Source organism: Squalius cephalus, assembly GCF_949319135.1.
Source record: "Squalius cephalus genome assembly, chromosome: 8".
Classification (NCBI taxonomy): domain Eukaryota; kingdom Metazoa; phylum Chordata; class Actinopteri; order Cypriniformes; family Leuciscidae; genus Squalius; species Squalius cephalus.
In genome coordinates, this window is record NC_137129.1 from 25,490,553 (window position 1) to 25,509,823 (window position 19,271).

Genomic DNA, 19,271 nt, shown 5'->3' on the forward strand with positions numbered 1-19,271 from the left:
CAGACCATGTCAGGTTCAACCCATTTTTGAGACTTTGGCTCCCCGACTATACAGTGAACTCTGACCAGACACATGACGTATTGACGAACATGGAAGCGTAGGTTAGAGCAAAACAAAACACAGGTCACGAATTAGAAGTCTAAAGGAGCAGACTGATTAGAAGGAGCATTTTTAAAGAGAAACGTCAGAGGAGCTTGAGTTTGTTGTCCAGCCCTATTTGTTTGAACCACAAGATGTGTCTACTCTCACCTAAGCAGGGGCATAATTTGTGGGGGGGTTGGGGGGGAGATAACCCCCCAATATTTAAATCTATGCATTACAACCCCACCCAATATTTATACCATGATCACATGAAAAATATGCAGACCCAAACTTCAACCCCCCCAATGTTCAAACCAAATCTACACCCTTGCACCTAAGCATACGTAGGGTCAGAGGTCACTCTTCTGCTGGAACTAGAATCACATCGCCATTACCGGAAGCCAGTGATTATAGTTTATAAAGTTGTAAAAATGTATATTTTTCTTACAAAAACGAATCGCCTTGCTTCAGGAGGCATATTAACCCCCTGGAGCCATATGGATTACTTTTATGATGTATGGATGCATTTTTTTGAGCTTCAAAAACTCAGGCTCTATTTACTCCCATTAGGAACTGGACTGTCCAGTCTGGACATACTCCTAGGCTTGACAGTGCAATATTATGGGATAATTTTCATTTTTGGGTGAAGTAACCCTTAAAGTCTACATGACTGAAGTAGCGGAGCGTGAACAAGGAATCAGTGTAGCTATCAGCCCACTCTTTTGGTAAAAAATAATCACTACTTGACTTCTCTGGCAACCAGCAGCTAGCTGGTTCTGGATTTTTGTGTATTTGCGGATTGTTTTGAACCTGATGTAAAACGGGGACAGCTCACAGCTCGAGTCGACTCCAAAAACCTGGATGTCCGAACACCCAACCGTATTTTTACAGACAGAAACGGAAATGGCTTGGGTCTGTGGCATGGTCTGTGGCAAATACGGGACAAGTCAGTTTTTTTTTTTTTTTTTTTTTTTTGCAGTTGAACAATCAAATAACAAATAATAATACAATTGAACATTCATACCAATGAAATGACAGTGGATGACAAAAACATAAAACAGGAAGACAATAGATACAATTTAAGTAGTCCTACAATGAAAAAAGACGTATTAATCCAATTACACTTCGCTCAACAAAATATCATATAAGTTCAAAAATTTGACACTTTTTTTGTTGTTAATTCTTTTCAACGTCTTAATAAAGTAATTAAAGTCATATAAAAAATTATATAATTTGGGTACTTTTAGAGAAAACTTACACTTATGTATAAAATATTTTGCTAATAAAATAAATATGTTTCCAATATATTCTATTTTATGACTACAATGAGAAAAATAACAAATTACATCACCCAATACAAATTCAATATCTTACGGGACAAGTCAGTTATTCCCGAAATTTAAAGCGAGTGACGTTGCACGACGCCGACCATACTCCTATTGGTTGAAATGCCGGCGCCTCAGATTCTGTGGCATCTTATTGGTCGGGTGGAGCTATGGGGGCATGTCGACATGCGGATGGTGTAGCCGGACGTACGCCGCGTCTGTTTGTTATTGAATGGAAATCCTTTTTATGTGGCAATATTCCTTCTTAGCACACGAAAAATTAAATGTATTTGTTTGTATCTTTTATTAACTTTTTTGTTTTTATTAGCATGTAATTACGCAGTTTTTAAAACATCTTTTAATATTAAGGAGCTATTTAAAAGTCTTAGTTAAAGCCCTAGGCCTTGAGCAGGCACCGGTTGTCGATTTTAACAATAGCCGAGGAACAGTCACGTAGAAGCGGGCACACTTCCTCCATGAAACCCGCCCGCAGAACCTCACATCCATCACAGCAGTAAATAAACAAAGGAAAGAGAAACGACGGGAGCCCGCCCGGATGGTGCCCGGCGTTTGAGGCGTTTGGAGATCACATATGGACAATTCCTGATTATTTTTCTGGGCACACACAATAGAAAATGTCTAACGGTGCAGCGGGGAGCGGGGGCTTAACCTGGGTGGTAAGTCATATATGATTACTAACGTTGTAATTCACGTGTTATTACGCACATACTTCGTGTATTAAATATTATAACCACTAACGTTATGTGTACTCATGCGTGTGCTTTAGCCTTTTAGCTTCAATATTCACCCAGTTCAACATAAATGATCCCACAGCCTCATCTGCATCTCTTTATTATTCATGCAGTGAACATAATATTAATTTACATCTGTTTTTAATACCTCACATTTAATCAATTTGTGTATAAAGATACTGATGTGAATATCTTCATGGTGATGTAGAGGAAAGTTCTTTTGTGTTGATTCTCAGCTGTGAATAACTCTTTCCACTGATTTCAACTCTCTCATCTTTGTTAGAGTCAAACCTACAGATATGATGTTTACACATCAACGGACGGTTGCTCTATTACAACCAAAACTCCAAGAAAATGTGCTGATCTTAAACCGGGACATGGTGGAAGGGTTTATTTGGGTTTGATCATTCAAAACCACAACAATAGGGCAGTCCATGGAGAGATAGATGTTTATTATAATAACTGATCCCAGGCCAGTACTAATGAACTAGGTTACTATGAATTCAAATGACTGATTTTAACAGACATATGATGTGTAGATTTTTGCAAGTGACATTGTTAGACTTTGGGAAAAATAACGTTGACCCAAACATGTTATGTTACACACATTATTTACTTTTTTTTGTAGATAATTTACACATTTGTAATAGGAATCTTATATTTACAAATTATATTTACAGTTAGATTACAGCCCTTGCTATGATAATTAATTGAATTAAAATAATTAATTAAAAGGATTCTGCTATAATGGCACCTTAATAAATGTGTGTGATGCCTTTGAGACCATTACATTGTAAAAGTCACTGGAAAATGTGGAAATCTGACATCATGTTAATTCAGTGTAATCTAGGAAATAACAGCTCAGAGAGTATTATAAAGCACTGACATTACACTGTTTTGAAAATAATTTTTCCAATCATAGACATGTTAAAAGATAGGGTGGGTTCAACAAACTACAGACTAGACAGACAGATAGATAATATACACCAGTTCATGCATGAATTTACAGAGATTAGCTATTGCACAAGTAGTATATTTGCAAAGCAATTGGTAATCCAGGCAATCTAGATGATTCACCAAATATTTAAGATTCCTTTTGTTTCTGTAAAATAATTCCAACCTCAAAAGCAACTAAAAGGTTCGCAAACTTTTTGAGAGAACCACTTGATAGCCGCGGACAAGTTTAACAAAGTTGCATGGATGTATCTAACAACAGACCCTCTTTGACAAGAACAATGGTGCGAAGAAAGAGGAAGTGAACGGCCGGGGAGATGCAGGGAAGAGTGAGGCGGGCAAGAAAGAGAGCTCTAAGAAGATGTCAGTGGAGAGGATCTACCAGAAGAAGACTCAACTCGAACACATCCTCCTCCGTCCAGACACCTATATCGGCTCTGTGGAACCCGTCACTCAGGTAACAGAAAACTTTTATCAAGATAAAGATTAGAGATTCAGTCTAAAATTTAGACTGACGTTCAGAAAAATGTGAATCCAACCTTTTATAATGAAACTCATTTTAAGACAGAAACAAATTATTGATGTTATGCTTATAGTAGTGGAATTACTGTTGAAGTAAATGTTTAACTGACTGATTGAAGTCTTCAAAGCTTGTTTCAGTGTCATCAAATGCATTTGAATTACTTTATATAATACTCAAGTGATTGTGTGTTCTACAGCAAATGTGGGTTTTTGATGAAGAAATTGGAATGAACTTGAGGGAGATCACGTTCGTCCCTGGATTATATAAAATCTTTGATGAGATCCTTGGTAAGAATTATGTCATTTTCCTTTCAGTGAAAAGAAAAATCAGGATTGCTTAGTGATCATTTGTTTCCACTTCATTGTTCAGTAGTCTTCATTAAACTTAGATTTATAGCATTTCACCAATAACAGATGTGCTCAGAAGTTATGTTTTTCATGTTATTCAACCATTATGTTGTGCCATTCAATTTTGCAATCCTTTCTTGTCTCACAACTTGCAGGTTTGAAAGCATTAAGACACAGAGCGGTTTTTGTATCTTGTATATATCTGTAGCAAAACTTACATAATAATTTTGAAGTTTTGTTCATTTCTCATTTCAGTGAATCGATTCAAAACTGATTCAACCATTGTTTTGCATCATCCTTCAAAAATGTTCACAAGTCTCAACGTGGCATTTCTCATATATTTAAATGTTTTCGTAATATATGGAGTAAAGTAAATATTGCTGTTCTAAATAAGTACTATAATATTTGCTGTAGTCAGCTGACAATGTTTAGGAGAATTCTGAATGTTTCTGCAGTTTATGTCAACATTTTGCAGTACAAAATGTTTTTTTTCCAAATAATTTTGAAATGCGTTATTTTTCTTATTAATACTATCACTAGTAGTAACAATATAGATAGTATCACTATTAGGATTGTTTTATAGGAAATCTGATATTTTTCAACATCTGTATGATAAATGTCTGTGATATTTCATGCTGTAACCAGTGATTTTCTTTACCATCAGTCAATGGAGCTGATAACAAACAAAGAGACAAGAACATGACCACCATCAAAATCACCATCGATCCGTGAGTGCAGCTTTAACAGTCTCATTCACATCTGCTCTGATTAAAGACTCTAAATGCTCTTGTATCAAGTAAATGTTGGAGCTGGCAGACAGTTGACTACTGCAGTGGAAAATGTTGATGTGATTGATTCTTGGGAGAGCATGCAGTGGGTGTTACGATCTAATATAGTCCCATGTCTGCTCATTTCACATTCACTTCACCTCCTTCACACACACACACACCTGCATATGTGGTTTATGGCGACTCTCCATAGAAATAATGTTTTTTATACTGAGCTTATCATATATTCAATCCCTAACCCTAAACCTAACCCATACAGAAACCCTGTGGTGTTTTTGGAATAAAACACACCATGTAGCACAGGTGTGAACCTTGCAAATTCAGTTCGAATTCAGACGGAAACGATTCAATTATTAATGGAACACTCCACCGTTTTTTCATATTAAACTATGTTATTCCCTTAACTAAGACGAGTTGATACATATCTCTCTCGTCTCAGTGCGTGCACTCAATCGCTCTGGCGCGCGGCGACACTTTGATAGCACTTAGCTTAGCCCAGTTCATTCATTAGGGACCAAACAGAGATGAAGTTAGAAGCGACCAAACACCTCCACGTTTTCCCTATTTAAATACAGTTACACGAGTAGTTACACGACCAAGTATGGTGACACAAAATAAAACGTGGTGCTTTTCTAAGCGGGTAAAAAGGATAACTATAATGTATGGCGGAATAGCACTTGGGAGCACTTCGACTCGGTGCAGTAAAAAGTCACGCCTGAAAAATCCTCTCCCCCTCTCCCTCTCACTTCTGTCATTAGAACCAACGTGACTTTTTACTGCGCCGAGTCGTTTTACTTTTTACCTCCCAAGTGCTATTCCGCCATACATTATAGTTACCCTTTTTACCCGCTTAGAAAAGCGCCACGTTTTATTTTGTGTCACCATACTTGGTCGTGTAACTACTCGTGTAACTGTATTTAAATGGGGAAAACGTGGAGGGGTTTGGTACCTCCGTGAAGTTGGCACCCCATAAAACGAAATAATTTCCAAAACTATGCCATTCGTTTGTGCTGATTTGTGCCGCAAAAACGAACGTTTGTGCTGGTTTGGTGTTTGAGATATTGAACATTATTTTTTGGGTTGTGTGACGTCACTCTCCACCCCATGTCCTTCAAATCGCTCCAAACCGGTGTCATTCGTTTGTGCTCGGTTTGTGCTGGTTTGTGCCGTCAAAACAAACACTGTATCTGTTTTCCTTTCGCAGATATAACAAATTTAATTCGGGAGCTGTGACGTCACTCTCCACCCCACCTCATCTAAATCGCACCAAACCGGTGTCGTTCGTTTGTGCTCGGTTTGTGCTGGTTTGTGCCGTTAAAACAAACACTGTATCTGTTTTCCTTTCGCAGATATAACAAATTGAATTCGGGGCAGTGACGTCACTCTCCACCCCACCTCATCTAAATCGCACCAAACCGGTGTCGTTCGTTTGTGCTCGATTTGTGCCGGTTTGTGCCGTTGAAAGAAACACTGCAACTACGATCCCCTCTTAAACATAAAAAAAGAAACTTTTTAAGTACAGTTACATAACTGTCCACCCCATATGGTCCAAATCGTTGCAAAACTGTGCCGCTCGTTTGTGCTCGATTTGTGCCGGTTTGTGCCGTTACGATGAACATTGTATCTTTTTCCCCTCCTTAGAAATAACACATTGGATTCGGGACAGTGACGTCACTCTCCACCCCATGCCGTCCAAATCGCCCCAAACCGGTGCTTTTTGTTTGTGCTCGATTTGTGCTGTTTTGTGCCGTAGAAATAACCATCATAAATGATTTCATTCTTTAGACATCACAAAATATTTGGAGGAGTAGTGATGTCACGCAAGCAAGCCGCGCTCTCCATCCATCTTGTCTACAAACCTGTCCGGTTCGTTTGTGCTCGCACAGGGCCGCAGCTGTCAGTGTTCTTTTCTTTAGATATGGGAATGTTTTATTTTAGATTTGTGCTATTGACATTTGGTCTTTATATAACCACCAATGCACTATATATGTAATGTAGGCTACTATGATATGTAATGTACTTTCACTACTCTGGCTGTAAGCTATGTGTGACTGATGCTTAATTTTGTATTAAAATAAAATAAAATAAAATAACCAATAAAAAAATAAAATAAAAAAATTGTGTGGTGTCTTAAGTTTTCTGAATACTTTTAACAGCTTACAGTGCCGGTTTGTGCTGTAAAAAGTTTCGTTTGTGCTGCTTCGGTTTTTTAGATATTAAAATAATATTTTTTGGTCATTCTGAGGTCCCAAATTCACCCAAAATAGTCTCGTTCGTTTGTGCTTCGTTTGTGCTGGTTTGTGCCGGTACAAATTTACTTTGTGCTGCGTCGGGCTTTAAAATATTAGACATTAAATTATTGTTGATGACGTCACCAGTCCCCTACATGCTCCAAATTTACCCAAAATAGTCTCTTTCGTTTGTGCTGGTTTGTGCCGGTACAATTTTCGTTTGTGCTGCATCGGCCTTTAAAATATTAGACATTGAATGAAAGCGAATTATAGACGGTGACTTCACCAGCCCCCCACCTGCATCTTCGTGAACGCGCCATAGAGAAATGCACATTTCATACATAGGCAGAGAGCAGTCTGTTTTCTTTCGTTTTTAATTGTTCTGTTTAAAAGTAAACATGTCTGTGATGCAAGTAGGCGCTGAGTTTCGGTTCATTTATGAGACCAGCTGCAGTTCAGTCACCGGCGCCTCCATGTCCTGATTATATTGTCTGATATAGGCCTATTTACTTCTTATTTTGCCTATTAAATCCTGGCAATTGGTTGATGAAACATTGCTTAAAATTAAGATACAATTAATACAAAACGAATTTCACCTTAAAGAAAGGCTTTGTGCTTTCTGTTAGAGGTCTCTGTGGAAGTTTTAAAGCAGTCTTTTAATGCCGCTTTCAGAGCGGTCACCGTAACGGAGAACTGTGCTGTCCGTAACATTGTTTTTTCCTATAAATGCAAACACGAAAAATAAAATAAAATGAATAATTTATGTTCTGCGGAGAGCCAACGCTTCTTCATCCGGTGCACAAAGCACAAAGTAAATTTGTACCGGCACAAACGAAGTACAAACGAACGAGACTATTTTGGGTGAATTTGGGACCTCAGAATGACCAAAAAATATTATTTTAATATCTAAAAAACCGAAGCAGCACAAACGAAACTTTTTACAGCACAAACCGGTACTGTAAGCTGTTAAAAGTATTCAGAAAACTTAAGACACCACACAATTTTTAAATTTTTTTTTTTTTTTATTGGTTAATTTATTTTATTTTATTTTAATACAAAATTAAGCATCAGTCACACGTAGCTTACAGCCAGAGTAGTGAAAGTACATTACATATCATAGTAGCCTACATTACATATATAGTGCATTGGTGATTATATAAAGACCAAATGTCAATAGCACAAATCTAAAATAAAACATTCCCATATCTAAAGAAAAGAACACTGACAGCTGCGGCCCTGTGCGAGCACAAACGAACCGGACAGGTTTGTAGACGAGATGGATGGAGAGCGCGGCTTGCTTGCGTGGCGTCACTACTCCTCCAAATATTTTGTGATGTCTAAAGAATGAAATCATTTATGATGGTTATTTCTACGGCACAAAACAGCACAAATCGAGCACAAACAAAAAGCACCGGTTTGGGGCGATTTGGACGGCATGGGGTGGAGAGTGACGTCACTGTCCCGAATCCAATGTGTTATTTCTAAGGAGGGGAAAAAGATACAATGTTCATCGTAACGGCACAAATCGAGCACAAACGAGCGGCACAGTTTTGCAACGATTTGGACCATATGGGGTGGACAGTTATGTAACTGTACTTAAAAAGTTTCTTTTTTTTATGTTTAAGAGGGGATCGTAGTTGCAGTGTTTCTTTCAACGGCACAAACCGGCACAAATCGAGCACAAACGAACGACACCGGTTTGGTGCGATTTAGATGAGGTGGGGTGGAGAGTGACGTCACAGCTCCCGAATTAAATTTGTTATATCTGCGAAAGGAAAACAGATACAGTGTTTGTTTTGACGGCACAAACCAGCACAAACCGAGCACAAACGAACGACATCGGTTTGGTGCGATTTAGATGAGGTGGGGTGGAGAGTGACGTCACAGCTCCCGAATTAAATTTGTTATATCTGCGAAAGGAAAACAGATACAGTGTTTGTTTTGACGGCACAAACCAGCACAAACCGAGCACAAACGAATGACACCGGTTTGTAGCGATTTGAAGGACATGGGGTGGAGAGTGATGTCACACAACCCAAGAAATAATGTTCAATATCTCAAACACCAAACCAGCACAAACGTTCGTTTTTGCGGCACAAACGCAGCACAAACGAATGGCATAGTTTTGTAAATTATTTCGTTTTATGGGGTGCCAACTTCACGGAGGTATGTTACCTCGCTTCTAACTTCATCTCTGTTTGGTCCCTAATGAATGAACTGGGCTAAGCTAAGTGCTATCAGAGTGTCGCAGCGCGCCAGAGTGATTGAGTGCACGCACTGAGACGAGAGAGGTATGTATCAACTCGTCTTAGTTAAGGGAATAACATAGTTTAACATGAAAAAACGGTGGAGTGTTCCTTTATATGATTCTCGATGCATCATTACCTCCAAATCTTTAATTGAAATACACACAATTAAAACTCTTTCTCTTTCAGCTTATTTATCTACCAGCTGTTATCAAACTTATTCACATGTCAAATTACATGACAACCTCTCTCCTATCATCGTAAAAATTATTATATTCCAAAGCTTTATCGTTTTGTATGTTTGGTTTACGGGGACACAGGAAGTGTTTACGTTGTAATACCAGTGTAAAAGTACACACTTTTGTCTTTATAAACCATGTACACACACACACACGCTCTGCATCTGTCTGTGTTTGCTGTCTCTTAATATATTTGCAGATTTAGTCACTTTCTTTGGACAAATATTTTTATAATGCTAAACTGTCCTAGGCAGATGTTTTTGTATACTGTCCTTTTCTTAAACACAGAAAGACATACTACAGTTCTTCTTTTGAGGGAATTTTAAATATATTTGAATTTTTAATAATGTAGCAACAGTCTGATCTTGTTGGAAAACACAATTTGTAAATTCTGAAAATTCTGTTTCTTTGCGTTGTAATGTTTTGTCCTCCTGGTTCTAAAAGAGAGTCCAACACCATTGTCGTGTGGAATAATGGGAAGGGAATTCCTGTTGTTGAACACAAAGATGAGAAGATGTACGTGCCTGCACTGATCTTTGGACACCTCCTCACCTCTAGCAACTATGATGACAATGAGAAAAAAGTCACAGGTAATACAATCACGCCCTGTTTACTTCAATTGTGCAATGGTGTATGTTCAAAAACTCCTCTGCTGTGGAGTTTGTTTTTGTTGGTAGTGTTTTGCTCGTGTTCTGCTGGTTATTGAACTTGTCTGTGCCACAGAATGGTTAAGCAGTCTAATGGGTTGACCAGTGTTGCATAATTAACACAATCAATTGTTAATTATAAATTTTATTAAAACAGTGCAGTGTTGGTGTGCACGCAAACACAAATATCAGAAAAAAATTGGTGAATAGATAGACAACATAGATTGGTGTTTATGTCTTAAACTGGCTTTAAGCCTGGCTTAAATTAATGCTTGACATTTTCTCACTCAGGCAAGGGTAATTTTTGCAGTGTGGCTCAAGCTGAACAGATGCTGAACACAGTGAGACAAAAATGCACTAAAAACCTATTTATCAACATGATATTTTGCAGTACAGATGTGAAGCAGTACAAAATACTGAAATGAAGCTGACTCACTCTGGAAGATTAAACAAATTATATTCTAAGTGTTACGTATGAGCAGGGAGGAGGAGAAGTGAGAATCCAGATGCAGCAAAAAGTTTATTCCAACAAAAACAAAAACACTTTCACACAAACAAAGATAATCCAAACCAGAGGCGGAAACATAATCCAAACAGGGGAACCAGAGACATAATCCGAACAGGAGGAAGCCAGGAACGCAACAGTTTATGCAAAGTGTGAAGACATGTAAGGGTAACGATGACAACTGAAACACAGGGGTATAAATACAAGGGCTAACAAGGGACAGGTGAAAGTGTTTAGTTACTATGGAAATTGTGAGGGTAAATACGGAAATGAAACAAAGGAAACAGAAACTAAACATAGGAAGACAAAAAAACCCAGGAACAATAGGTACAAAACACTACAAAATAAAAGTCCATTAAATAAACACAAAAAAACACAAAATCAAGGCAACATGTAGGCTAACACTAAGATTTACAATCAAAATAAAATCCAGTCAGTTTTTAAAATTTACATATTTCAGTTAGATGACAACTTATCAAATTAAATGGAATAATCTTTAAATGGTTTGTCATGTTAATATACAGTCTACTTTATTTTAGAGAGCTGTTATGATAAGAAAGTGCAGTCTGCTTTTATTATATTTGTGACATGGGAAGTTACAAGATCATCATCCAGTTACTTCTTTGACACCATCAAGTAGCAAATAATTTTAGAGAATAAATTTTTATGTATGCGGTGCTTACCTACTTAACCATATTTTGGGGACACATTTGAACGTGGAAGAGAGCTAAATCGGACAAAACCTCCCTTTCGGGAAGTCCTCATTCGCGAAAACTGTTCAAAATATAAATGTTCAGTTGTAAAAAAAACAAAAAAAAGGTTTTCTGCTAGGGTTTGGGTTTAGTTATTGTATTTATAACTAGCTGTATATTAAAAGAATAGAAATCTTTGGAATGTCCCTGTTTAGGTAGCGGAACAAATTTTTTTCTTGCTTTGGGCAACTGGTCATCAAAATGTCTGTGCACTGCCCTGTATTCACATCTTTAGTGGTTGTTAAATTCTTTTTTTACATTCATTTTCATATGTTCGCCCTCTCTATCATTAATTACTGTTGAGTGAGTAGGGTTCAGAGTTTTTCTCTTAAGGGAAATGTTTTAAATTTAATACGGTTGACAATTTGGACAATTTGTGTCAATTTGTGTCAAAGTGGTCAATTTTCAATATTTTCCTTAAACCACAAACAAACAATATACATAAACTAATAATCAAAACACTCTCATCATGAGCAGAAAACAAAAAAGTTTTTCCTTGCCATCCATGCCAAATAATTTCCTCAATTAGAACATTGTTTATTATGAAATATTCTTAGCAATGCTGATTGACGGAATAAAATGTTATTCGCCTAAAGGCGACTCTTTAACTTGTAACAAACCTAGATTATTTGGATGCTTGCAGTCATACATGCAGATAAAAATATTTTTACTTTGCTGCATTCTCATTTTCTGCAGCGTTGTAGTGAAAGTTGGTGTTAGATACAAATATTACCGCATATAGCGGCAAAAGATCATTGTCATAAATCTCCCTGAGTGCTTGTGGTGTGTATGGCTCTGTTGTTTTGACGCGCTGCTCACTTTTTAAACTGTAGGATAAGGATTAGTAAAATAGCTCAACCGTTCTCGCAGTCCGGATTGAATCAAGCTTTGTTTTTCATGCGGCTAAGAGGACATGCAGTTGCCCCTCACAAATAAATTAGATTAATCGCGATTAATAATCACTATTACAATATCAAGAGAAATAATCAACAGTTATGATTTTTGTCATGATCATGCAGCCTTATGCAAATTAGATGCAGGTGTGCTGTTTGCACATGTTAAGGATGAGTTTTCAGCTGATTAATTGTAACTCATCAATCTTGTGTTCTTCAGGTGGCAGGAATGGATATGGTGCTAAACTCTGTAACATATTCAGCCTAAAGTTTACAGTAGAGACAGCCTGCAAGGAGTACAAACGCAGCTTCAAACAGGTAAAGCCGTTTTACTCAAGGGTGATTTGGAATACAGGAAATATGTTGTGGTTGTGATAAAACTGCAGCTATCTTGAAGTCTTACACTTTAACTTAGTTTTTCTCCTCCTATCTCTCCCAAAGACATGGCAGGAGAACATGGGAAAGACCAGTGAGGCGAAGATCAAATACTTTGATGGGGATGACTTCACCTGTGTCACCTTCCAGCCTGATCTGGCCAAATTCAAGATGGAGAAACTGGATAAGGACATTGTGGCTCTGCTAACACGCAGGGCGTATGATGTGGCTGGCTCTTGTAGGGGCGTCAAAGTCATGCTCAATGGAAAGAAGCTACCCGTAAGTAACCTGTCATTTCCTTAAGTAAAAAAGAGCTCTCTACACAACAGTGTGATGAGGATTTTCTTTTAAATCTGAAAGACATACAAACATTTTTAGACATTTCTTGTCTCTAATTAGCATGTTTTTGTGTATCGTGCTGCAGGTGAATGGTTTCCGCAGTTATGTGGATCTCTATGTGAAGGATAAACTAGATGAGACGGGAGTCGCTCTAAAGGTGGTGAATGAGACGGTGAATGAGCGCTGGGAAGTGTGTCTCACCATGAGTGAGAAGGGCTTCCAGCAAATCAGCTTCGTAAACAGCATTGCCACCACCAAGGTCTCTGGAACACACCGTTACTTATTCCTGAAACTAGGGATATAGAAAATTAAAACTTTTTCAGAATTGTCGGTTGGCTATCAGTTTTAACTGAAACCTGCATAATTAAACTAGTTTCAGGTATGCCAGACCCCAATATGATTGTTTTAATATAGCAGTGGTGCTTTAAAGCGGATGAAATTAATTGTGTAACGTTTAGACAGTTGAACCAACTAAACTAAGAGCAATAACACAGCATTCTCTGCTATACTCTAGTCAGCACTTCTGCTATACTGGTGGTTTCTTATCTTTCCTCTGTTGTTTAGATGCTTTTTTAAAGTAATGTAATACTCATTAGATGTGTGATATCTTAGGGAGGAAGACATGTTGACTATGTTGTGGACCAAATTGTGGCGAAACTGATTGAAGTGGTGAAGAAGAAGAACAAAGCTGGAGTCTCTGTGAAACCATTCCAGGTTTATTTTCACTGCTCAACACACTCACAAGATATAATATCTATTTAAACACTTGGAAATTTGCTTCTTCAATCTCTTAAGATGTTGAGTGCTAAGAATTCACTGTTTCAACTGTTCTAAGAAAATGCCTTTTAATTTCAGGTTAAAAACCATGTGTGGGTATTTGTTAATGCCCTGATCGAGAACCCAACCTTTGATTCCCAGACCAAGGAGAACATGACTCTACAGACCAAAAGCTTTGGCTCCAAATGTGCTCTCACTGAGAAATTCATCAGATCTGTAAGTGTGTGATTATCTCTTATCTTGGTTCTGATGATAGAAAAACAGAAAAGTTTCACATTTTAATTTTAGACTCCCTTTCATTATCAAAAGCTTCGGGCCAAAAAAATAATTGCATGAATTGAACTCGGCATGAAACTGAAGTTGCGACCAATGAGTTATGCACAAGACAACATGTAACATGTATTAAGAAAATCAGTTGGGAATATTTGGTTTAATGCTGACTTCAATAAGCATCGAGCTGTGGTAATAGTTATTTGTCCCATCATAGGCCACAAATTGTGGTATTGTGGAGAGCATTCTGAACTGGGTGAAGTTTAAGGCTCAGACACAGCTCAACAAGAAATGCTCCTCTGTCAAACACAGCAAGATTAAAGGAATTCCCAAACTAGACGACGCCAATGATGCTGGTGAGTTCATGACAGATAAACCCCCTTTCTCTTTTCTGCTGTCCACAGCCATATCAGAAGATTTTAAAGATCATGTTCTGCTTATTAGGACTTAGCGATATGGTCCAAAAATCTAATTTCTGTATTTTTAGACTGAATATGTTATATATCTTGGTATTTTCTATGAAGTAGGCTAAATGTTCAGTTTTTAGTTCATAATACACACAATTGGTAAATGAAGCTTGCAATGCACTTTGTTTCAGGGCAAAAGTCCTTTTAAGCTGTAAAGGCCATACATTACATTACTAAGTTTAACACACTATTCTTCGTACTGCAGTTTATGGTGCTGTTGTAAATTTTTTTAAGAGATTTGACGTACTTCCACTTCTGAATGCAACCTGTTTATGGCATTCCCTACAGATTAAATGGTTTCGCTGCTCATCTGATCTTTTAAATCTGAATAATCTTCAATAATTGAACTATGGCTGCAACAAATGTTTATTTTGATAACTAAATAATCTGTATCTGTTGATTATTTCTTTGATAAATCGATTCATTGAATGCTTTTAATTAAATGATCGTAATGTATGCCAGTATTATTTGAATATTTTGGTGAATTTTGTGGAAACCCTCATCCAAAAATCAAATGTCTACTCCAAAAAAAAAAAAAACATTTAAAGGACAAGTTCGGTATTTTACACTTAAAGCCCTGTTTACAGATTGTTTCTGATGAAATAGAACGGTTAAAATTAAAATTTGGACAGATGCTGCTGTCCCGAGAATTTTAGGTTTCTTTCGCGTTCCCCAAAACCTCCAGAATGGGTGTATAGGTGCACTGGAACAATCCTTCCTAATACGCATTAAACTTTCGTTTGCAAAGACGTGAAACTCACCGAGTGGTCAGGGTTGTTCACTGATATGCTCACACAAAAATCGCTGCAAAATATGCTTTCCAACAGGTTTTATCGTAGTTTTTGTCTCCTCCATTGACTTGTATTGGATGTGATGTGAGGTACGGTATTACTCCGCGCGGAAACGGAAATGGGGTTGTTTTCTTCTTCTTCTTCTTCTTCTTCTTCTTGTGTTTTTTTTTTACGGCGGATCGCAAACTGAAATGCCAGTGGTTTGCTTGCAAAGGTGCATTATCGCCACCAACTGGGCTGGAGTGTCTATTATTCAAGCTCTCAACGGAAGAATGTACGGGTGTGAGACGTTTGGAAAAATAGGTCCACAGTTTTACAACGAATGGTAAAACACCTGTTGGAAAGCATATTTTGCAGCGATTTTTGTGTGAGCATATCAGTGAACACCCCTGACCACTCTGTGAATTTCACGTCTTTGTAAACGAAAGTTTAATGCGTATTAGGAAGGATTGTTCGAGTGCACCTATAACGTTACACCCATTCTGGAGGTTTGGGGAACGCGAAAGAAACCTAAAATTCTCGGGACAGCAGCATCTGTCCAAATTTTAATCTTAACAGTTCTATTTCATCAGAAACGATCTGTAAACAGGGCTTTAAGTGTAAAATACCGAACTTGTCCTTTAAGACTATAGGCTTTTTTGCAAATGTTGGGAACAAAAATTCTTTGCAATTAAACTTTTTCACTTGAATTTGAAAAGAATGTTAAAGGGTTAGTTCAGGCTTGTTTATACCTAGTCATGTTTTCTCCGATCGTAAAAAGTTTAGGTGTAAATGCCCTCCGAACAGCTTTCGAGACTCAAATCCGATCACTCAAACCACATCAGGAGGTTTGAGACACATTCCAAATAAAACTGGTTAAGTGAAAATGCGTCTGGTTTTTGAAACCAAATATGTAATTTTTACTCTTCCAAAAAATTGAAAATCGAAAGCAAATTAAAGTTTTGGCGAGAATCACGATTCTTTGGTTTCAAATAGAGATCACAATTCTCCCACAATTCTGAACGGACAACTAAATAAAATAACATGTAAATTACTTAAATTACTAATAACATGTAAATTATTCTGTCAAAATATAAACGCTGCAGTCTATTTAATTTTTTTAAATTTTTTATTAATTAGAATTAATATTTAAAAAAATTGGTTTGAAATAATGATTCAACGAATGATACAACTCACTCAAATACTTCAATTGAATCAGTGTCTTTTATCCCAGTACTTCTGTGATTGTTTGAATTATTGTAAGACAGAAATACTGAAGTGTGAACACTGAACACTGGAGTGTGATTACAGAAGTACTGGAAACTGTGTGGTTGAAAAGATTACATGCATACATGGCAAATGCTCCCTCTGGCTCAGCAGCAGCGCAAACACAGAATTTAATGTTCCGGTGGTATTTTTGTCAAAGATTTAATAGACACGGGCGAATCGTTGTCATTTAGAAATAAGATCGCGTGGGTGTTTGAATCGAGATTGCAATCTTTTATCAATCATTCGTGCAACTCTAGCGGAGAGGTTTTCTAAGGTCTTTTCCATTACACCTCGATGAAAACATTTAAAAACTGTTTGACTTTTCACTGTTCTTTGTAAAGAGTGTGTGTCAGAAATGGAAAGTTGCTGCAGATATCAGTTATAGCACATATCAGTTAAAGCAAATTAAAGGAACACGCCAGCTTTTTAACAAGGTCACAAGGTCACAGCGATCTTCTAACCATATAGATACTGGGAACTATATTCTCAGAAGGCGAAGCACTGCTACTTCTGCGGAGTGATTCTTTAAGCATACAAGAATATTATTAAAAATGAAAAAAAAAAAAACCTAATAATGTATATCAGCATCTTGATAAGAAAATATAATATTATACCACTGCCTTTGTTTATTTCTGATTTTCCATAAGTGATACCTACTCTCAGAGAGTGAAATATATTTTAATTTATGGCATTGGTCTAAACACACAACACGCATGCAAAGATCGACCAAACATTTGTGTTGGTGTGAACAGGCCTTATTTGTGAAAACATTCAATTCCTGTTAAAAAGTAATGTTTTTGTAATTTTATAATGAGAATAATATATTAAAGAGAAGTGGTGCAGAAAATATGTTTAATAGTCAAAAATAATCTTACAATAAAAAAAATTACAGCTTATTTCATTTTGTAATTGCAGTTTTGCTCTGTATTGCATATTATAGCAGCTTCTTTGCTTGGCAGATGACTTAAAGTACAGTAAATATGAAAGTACTGTTTAAAATGTTTGATTCATCTGTGAGTAACTCTTGCTCTGTCATGTAGGGGGGAAACACTCTTCAGATTGCACTCTGATCCTGACTGAGGGAGATTCAGCCAAGTCTCTGGCTGTGTCCGGTTTAGGAGTAATCGGGCGCGATCGATATGGAGTGTTTCCTCTCAGGGGAAAGATCCTCAATGTGAGGGAGGCCACACACAAACAGGTAAGCTGCAGGAATCTTGACACCGAAAGACAAACCATACTAGAAAATAAGGGCAGAGAATGTAATGATGAAGAACAAAATTGACCAAGGTACATGAGATAGGCTTTATATTTATAAGCGCTTCTAACAGACCTGGTGTTTACTGCGTCTTGTCCTCTCATGCTTCGACAGATGTGGTTGCTGTTTAATGCCTCTGATTCGGGTTTTCCATAGCGCATAGCTTTCATTTTATCCTTATCTGTAAATGTTAGAAAGTCCCGTGAGTATTTCCATTTAGCATATTCTGACAACAAGTGTCTTGTTATACTTCAGTGTTCAATGAGTGCGTCAAACAGACGAAGCACCGATAGAAATTAAGGGTGTATTCACACCAGGAAAGTCCGATAGTTCACTTGCTTTGGTCCGGACCAAATACAATGTTGATTTTTTTAGTTTGGTACGGTTCACTTTCACACTGCTCTTTTTGCAAGTGATCCAAAATTTGTAAACAAAACCACACATGTGCTAAGGTCGTCCATTCATTGGACAGGAATTTTTTTTTTTTTTTTTTTTTCCCATCAACCTGCCAGTTGTCCTGATCAGGAATAGTGGTGTTATTCTTACTTATCTATATCCAAGGCTTTCTTATTGATATGTATTTATTGTATTGTTGTATTGTTGTAGTGTATTTATTGTTTTCTCTTAACCATCAACCTAGAGACTGCAGATGAAAATTAGCCTGTATGGCTAAATCTGGCACATTTACATTTTGGACTTTGTCCTCATGTTGATTAATGTGATCTGCCTCTTTTAAATAAAGAAATAAAATAAAAAAGAATTCTCAAGCAGGGAAAAGCAGGAAGTGCAAAAACAGGCTCAGGATGGAGATATTTCGTAATGCAATATTTGTTCTTTTACTGATTTGGTGTTATTCTCTACAAACGCAATATGAAGAAACTATTGAGCATCATATGACACAATGTCATCTATACGATGTTGTAATTAGGATTTTGAGAAGACGACGATGTGCTGCAAGACGGTTCCGGCGGAAAGAACGTGCTTTTAAACCATTTAAGCGCGATAAGACAAAAGATAACGCTCTGTCTGTGAATGTCCAGATGCACACACGACGCGCAAAAAGACGCGCAACAGTATCGTGCGCACAGACAGCGCGCCGGAATTCTCTTTCGCGCTTGAACGAACAATAACACACACCATTATGCCAAAATGTCCGTTTTGTTAAGTATCCTCATAAGAGCAGTCAAATAAAAAGGCGCAGTTTTCTGCAATTGGGTCGGTTCATGTTCACACCGTAAACGAACCGTACCAGAGTTCGTTTGGAACCGTACCGAGACCACCTCTTCAGCTGGGTCTCGGTTCGATTGTTTGGTCCGCACCCGAGTTCGATTGCTGTATTCACACCTGACCAAAAGGTCCGCACCAAAGGGGGAAACGAACTAGAGTTCGATTCAATCGAACCAAACAAGGCAGGTGTGAATACACCCTAAGTGTAGGTTTCAAATTCTACATGTAAATCAAGTAAT

General features: G+C 37.5%; 1 protein-coding gene across 2 annotated transcripts in view; it reads left to right on the forward strand.

Annotated features, from left to right (window-relative positions):
• The first annotated feature begins 1,570 nt into the window (after positions 1-1,570).
• Positions 1,571-19,271, forward strand: part of top2b (DNA topoisomerase II beta) — a 176,887-nt gene continuing 159,186 nt past the window's right edge. The window contains exons 1-12 of one of the 2 annotated variants that reach the window (XM_079878971.1): positions 1,571-2,083; positions 3,375-3,569; positions 3,832-3,922; positions 4,647-4,710; positions 9,931-10,076; positions 12,504-12,601; positions 12,725-12,937; positions 13,083-13,256; positions 13,610-13,711; positions 13,853-13,990; positions 14,262-14,400; positions 17,591-17,748. In XM_079878971.1, coding sequence (XP_079735097.1) covers positions 2,042-2,083; positions 3,375-3,569; positions 3,832-3,922; positions 4,647-4,710; positions 9,931-10,076; positions 12,504-12,601; positions 12,725-12,937; positions 13,083-13,256; positions 13,610-13,711; positions 13,853-13,990; positions 14,262-14,400; positions 17,591-17,748 — 1,560 coding nt within the window. In that variant the 5' untranslated portion in view covers positions 1,571-2,041. The remainder of the gene's footprint in view (positions 2,084-3,374; positions 3,570-3,831; positions 3,923-4,646; positions 4,711-9,930; positions 10,077-12,503; positions 12,602-12,724; positions 12,938-13,082; positions 13,257-13,609; positions 13,712-13,852; positions 13,991-14,261; positions 14,401-17,590; positions 17,749-19,271) is intronic. The other variant, XM_079878972.1, reaches the window with a different exon arrangement.